The sequence below is a fragment of the Ipomoea nil genome, unplaced genomic scaffold, assembly GCF_001879475.1.
Source record: "Ipomoea nil cultivar Tokyo-kokei standard unplaced genomic scaffold, Asagao_1.1 scaffold2144, whole genome shotgun sequence".
In the NCBI taxonomy this organism is placed as follows: domain Eukaryota; kingdom Viridiplantae; phylum Streptophyta; class Magnoliopsida; order Solanales; family Convolvulaceae; genus Ipomoea; species Ipomoea nil.
Genome location: NW_017618572.1, coordinates 1,584,656 through 1,590,655, shown reverse-complemented (window position 1 = coordinate 1,590,655; position 6,000 = coordinate 1,584,656). Strand labels below are relative to the sequence as shown.

At 35.8% G+C, this 6,000-nt stretch overlaps 1 protein-coding gene across 1 annotated transcript; it reads right to left on the bottom strand.

Annotated features, from left to right (window-relative positions):
- Positions 1 to 280: 280 nt before the first annotated feature.
- Positions 281 to 1,240, bottom strand: LOC109148602 (zinc finger MYM-type protein 1-like). The gene has a single exon (XM_019296336.1). It carries the CDS (start codon positions 1,238 to 1,240, stop codon positions 281 to 283), a length of 960 nt encoding a protein of 319 aa, XP_019151881.1.
- Positions 1,241 to 6,000: the final 4,760 nt, after the last annotated feature.

The following is a 6,000-nucleotide window of genomic DNA, read 5'->3' as shown; positions in this document are numbered from 1 at the left end:
AAAACCCTTAGGGATTTTTGGGTAATTTGTTTTTGAACCTATGTGCCTAGTTCGTTAATTTCTTAATATATTTATGTTTGGTTTTATGCAGTGCCGTTTTTTAGTCTTTTGTGGCCCTGTGCTCCTAAATAAATGAGGCCCTACGGTCTCTATCAAAAGTATAAGCGCAATATTTAAAATCAATATCGTTAAATATATGATTTTCAATATAAAGAAGAAAAATTCAAACAACTTTATTTATTATAAATAAAATTCTAACATAATGCAAATTAGAGATCTTTTATTTAAAAACAGATGTTCTTCTAGCATTCTTTGATGCAAATTCATCAATCAACTCTTCATAATCTACTTTATCCAAAAGATCATTTTCAATAGATATCATTGCTAATCCGTTAAGCCGTTCTTGTGACATTGTAGAGCGTAAGTAGGACTTCAACAATTTCAACTTGGAAAAACTTCTTTCTGCAGATGCAACAGTAACAGGAATAGTTAATAAAATTCTGTATGCAATAACTGCATTAGGATAACAATCAAACAATTCCAAATCTTTCAAAATTTCAATGGGTCCTAGTTTTTCATTAACATACAACTCTCTTCTTAGTTTTAACTCCACATACAACTCATCTCCATTAATATCCGAATGTCCATTATGCTTAAGAGAATTTTCAAGATGACTACAGGAAGACTTCAAACTCATATCATCTAAAGAACTTAACCTGTCAGAATTAAACAAGAAACCAAATATTTTCTCATACTCTTGAAATTGCTCAAACCTACTTTTAAGAGAAACAACAGCTTGATCAACAATGAAAAAAAAATAATTAACTCTAAATGAATCTTCTGCAGATAATGAAACTTCTAATGATGCATTTGAATTTTCATCGAATTGTTTTTTTCTACGGATTTCACGTCTCTTAGGAAAAACGGGGTCTATATCCATTTTAATAGCAATTTCCTTAGCAGAATTCAAGGCATCATTAAAACCACTTTCTCTATATTTCTCAAAAAAAGAAATCAATTCCTCAATTTTTTCGAAAGCAACATCAATAAGCATGTCTTTGGATTGCAAGTACTTGCTAACAAAATTAATACGATACAATATATGAAACCATATTACTATAGCCACCAAAAATTCAAAATCACCAAGTTCATTTGTTGCTAGAGATTTAGCTTCACTTCTTACTAAGGAATCACTATCAACATCTGCAACTTGGAGTAAAGCCTCTCGTATTTCTACCATTTGAAATCTTATGGCTTGAACACTCTCAACACGACTCTCCCAACGAGTGGAAGATAATGACTTAAGAGTTAAACCATGTACATTATCTTTCAAAATACCCCATCTCTTGGTAGATTTTGCAAAAATTGTATATATACGTTGTATAACTCCAAAAAAAATCTTTTGCTTTACTACAAGCATTTGCCATATCAGATAAAACTAAATTAAGACTATGACAACCACATGGAGTATAAAAAGCTCTAGGATTTTCATCTAAAAGTCTTTTTTGCACACCTTGATGTTTACCCTTCATATTTGACCCATTATCATAACCTTGTCCACGTATATCAAAAATATTAAGATTAAGAAGATGCAATTCATTTTGCAAAGTACTAAAAAGACCTAGTCCAGTTGAATCATTCACATTCAAAAATCCTAAAAAAGACTCCTCAATATTAACTTGATGTGTAGAGACATCAACATATCTTATTATTAATGACATTTGTTCATTGTGGCTAATATCAGGAGTACAATCAAGTATTACAGAAAAGTATTTTGCTTGCTTTATTTTTTTTAATATTTCAGATTTCATCGAGGAAGCAAGCAAAGATATTAATTCATTTTGAATGCTATGACCAAGATAATGAAAGTAAATTTCTTCATTTTTAATACGCCTAACATGTTCTTGGATAATAGGGTCAAATTCGGCCACCATCTCAACTAAGCCTAAAAAATTTCCATTGCCATTTTGATACAATTTTTCATTAGTACCCCGAAAGGCTAAATTACGTTTGCCAAGAAACTTAACAAAAGAAATAATTCTTAACAAAACTCTTTTCCAATGATCTTTCTCCTTTTTAATTAATCCTTGAACGACTTTGTCAATGGTTTGATTTTTCTTAAACCTTTGACGCAAATCATACCAAGTCGTCATATTTTTAATATGCTCCATACATGTCTCATGTTCTCTAAGTCTTTCACCAATATGAGCCCAATCATTGAAACCTTCATTTGTTAATTGACCTCTACCAATACCATTTTTAAAGATTTTGCAACAAAAACAAAAAACTCTATCAAGCTCTTTTGAGTAAACTAACCATTCTCTATCACATTTTTCGCCATTTGATAAGACCCTAGTATACAAATTTGCATTAAATCGCCTAGAAAACTTATCTTTAGGACCTTTTACAATAGAATTATCTCTCTAGGACCATTGATTACTAATAAATCAATCATTTTCGAATCAAGTCCATCCCAATTTCTTGGATCAAAAATATCACAATTGCTAGTTTCATATAAAGCATCTGCATCATCATCATTGTTGGGTGAATTATTCATTTTTTCATTCTCTACTTGATCAATATTTTCAATATTAATATGCACATTGTTACCATTTTCAACATTAGTATCATGATTATCCACATTGTTTTCATTATCAACATCAACACCAACATTTGGATTTTCAGAAAAAATTTGTGGTGTTTTAATTATAAACTTATCTAATGCTCCTCTTTGTAATTGTTGTAACTCTTCATTTTTTTTTTGTTTCTTACGTTTTTCATAGCCAGATTCATATTTCCTAATGCCGGGAGCCATAATATGCAATTCACAGATTCAGCAATTGAAATCAAAGTTATCAAACAACAATATTCTAACAAAGAGGCAAGGAGCAATCACATTACACATATAACATATAAAATTAAAAATTAAAAATTAAAAGTTAAAAAGGATTGAAACAACCTGATTGAAAAGTCCTTATTTTTTGTTTATTGTCTTGGTCGGTTACTGCCTTACTGCCGTCACGCCGACCAGCACAGCAGCACTCCCGCCTCTCCCCGTCTCCCGGTAACAAGCCAACACCGAGTACACCGCAACAGAATCTATAATATCTACAACAAGATCTGCAAAAAGTGCCAAAATGCATACTAAATTTGATTAAAACAATTTTTCAAAAAAAAAATGATTAAAACAATTTTTCAAAAAAAAAATTGATTAAAACAAAACGCAGAATAAATTTATTATGATTGCTGAGTTGCTTACCAGTGACCAGGGGCAGAACCGCAGAAGGAAGAAGGCAAGAAGCCAGAACTCCAGAGTCCAGAGTCCAGAAAAGCACAGAATCCAATAAGTCCTGAGTCCAGAGTTCGTACTGCCTTGCCGGCGTGATAACTATTAACTAATAATGATATATATGATTTAAAAACAAAGATGCAAATAAGGAAGAAACGCCCAGGTTCAAGATTGAAGACTTCACCGCTTCCAGTCTTCCCGATTCCGTATTTCCGTGAATCCGTGCAGAATTGTCGAAGAAGACTAGAAGAATAAGAAGAGTAGAAGACTAAGATGAAATTCGTGGAGTGTGCAGTCTTTGCCGGAAACGCAGAAGTGTGGACGTCGAAGAAGACTAGAAGAGTAGAAGACTAAGATGAATTGAACTCTGAATCTCTGAACTTATTCCTCTCAATCCTCTGCGGCCCTGCCAATCATGAATCGGCAAAGAAGACAAAGAAACATCGGGAAACAACATTATTGATTGCTCAATTAATTCTTTCATAAATTTTAATTAACGTTGGAGAAAACTGATCGGTTTAATTGTAAGAAAAAAAAAATTCGTTTAATTAATGGAGAAAACTGATCAGTTTATTCCTCAGAATTTTTTTTTTTAATTTGTGAGGTATATTAGGTATACTACTATACTGGGCCTCTAAAATTTGGGGGCCCTCTAAAACTGGGGGCCCTGTGCGGTAGCCCAGCTTGCACAGCCCCAAATCCGGCCCTGGTTTTATGATTTGTGTTGCAATCTTGTTTTAATCTGTTGTTGTTGGTAATTAAAGGCCTAAATTACTAGCTTCATAGCCATGTTTGTTGTTGGAAAAATTAGCTTAAAATGGCATAAATGGCATATTAAGTGGCTATTTTGTGGTACAATTATCAGTGGGGTCCACTTCCGATTTGGGTCGGGTCAAAGTGGATTCGGATTCTTCGTAGTAAGACGAAGAGATTGATATATTGTACGCTCAAAACGGATAATGGGTGAATGAGATATTGATTCTCAAAGTAGACCCATTTAAGTTAGGAAATGAAGGGAAAATGTAGGACTTTGTCCCACATTGGTTTGGAAATTAAACAAGATTTGCCCCCCTTATATACATGAGCTCTTTTCAAGCTTGTAGAATTGTATAGCATAGATGCTCTCTCTCGCGCGGGGGGGGGGGGGGGTGCAAATCAAAATCCAACTAGAGGACATCAAGCCCGAGCTCGCGTGCGCCGGCACCTGCGGGCACGAATGTCGTCCGGAAATGGGCTGGCCTTGCGGGCTAAGTTATGCCTAACTTCGGTATCATTTTCCAACTGATATAGTCACTTGGTTCGGCCGGAACCGAACCGAGAGCACCTACTCTCGTGCTACAGAGGAGCAAGAGAGGTTGTGGTGCTCTCGCTCTCGTGCTACAGAGGAGCAAGAGAGGTTGTGGTGCACCGAGAGCACAACTCTCGTGCATCTGTGACCTACTCTCGTGCTACAGAGGAGCAAGAGAGGCTGTGGTGCACCGAGAGCACAACTCTCGTGCATTCTGTGACCACGAGAGTGGTGCACTCTCGGGTTGCACCACAGTGCACACGAGAGATGTACTCTCGTGTTGCCTGGTCCGTGTGCTCTCGTGTGAACCTGCACCCCAACGGTCTGAAACCCGAAAGTGCAGAAGATTAAACTCATCTGTTACGGAATTAATACTGTTTTAATTCCAATTTTTAAATTCTGAGTTTAATCCTACTTAGTGGTGACCGTTACAGGTGTTACACAATTGGTTTTAACACCAATTTAATGGCCATGTTGAATGCTATCACTCCAACATCCCTATATAAAGAGAGGTAGAAGCAGTAGCATTTTACACACAGTGAGAAACAAAGGAATTCCAGTAGCTTTTCATCTCAAAACTTCTGCTTCTACTCTCTTCTTTACCAACTAGTGTTCTCTACTTTGCTTTGTTTGCCGGGTTCCTTTTTTAGGTGCTTAAACAAGGAATCTTAGCACGTTTTATCCTGGGAAACCTAGGCTACAACGCTCCTAGCACTTGTGGGAGGTAGCAAATAAGGTTTTAAGGAAAAGAACCTTGTGTTCGAACTCGTGCTAAACCTATACCCAAACACTCAACCTTTTCCTTCCCAATTTTCTGTTTTCCCATATAATATTAATCTTTCCGTAGGATTATTATTATTTTTGGGATTTTGAACCATATTACCCAACATTTGTGTCACCAACGAGAGTTGGGGCATAAATTAGGGTACACACGATTGCACCTAATGGTTGGACCTTGGGAAAGGGGAATTTATTGGGGGGATCTTATTCTAGATTGTTGCGCATCGAGAGATGGTAGTAATTGGGAATAATTGAATGCTGATCTTCGATCTTATCGGGTGTTTAAGCCACGGGAGTGGAAATTCAATAGTGGTAGAAATTACGGGAGTAATTCTATTCCACTTTGCATTCCCATATAAGTCTTAATTCCAAACTAAATATTACAAACATTAATTGGCACTAGATGATTAAACATTGTGATCCCAAGAATCCCGTTTTGCTCTATTGTTTACAAAACCTTGTCATTTATTTTATTCTGCTTGTTATTTTCTACGATTACCCAACTTTAAAGTTTCGTTCAGACTAGTTTCATATGAGTAACTTAGTAGCTAGTGCTTAGTACCCCATCTCCTTGTGGTTCGACAACCCGAATACTCCGGGTATTATTTGTTTGCCCCAAAATACCGCAATCAAATGCCCTAGA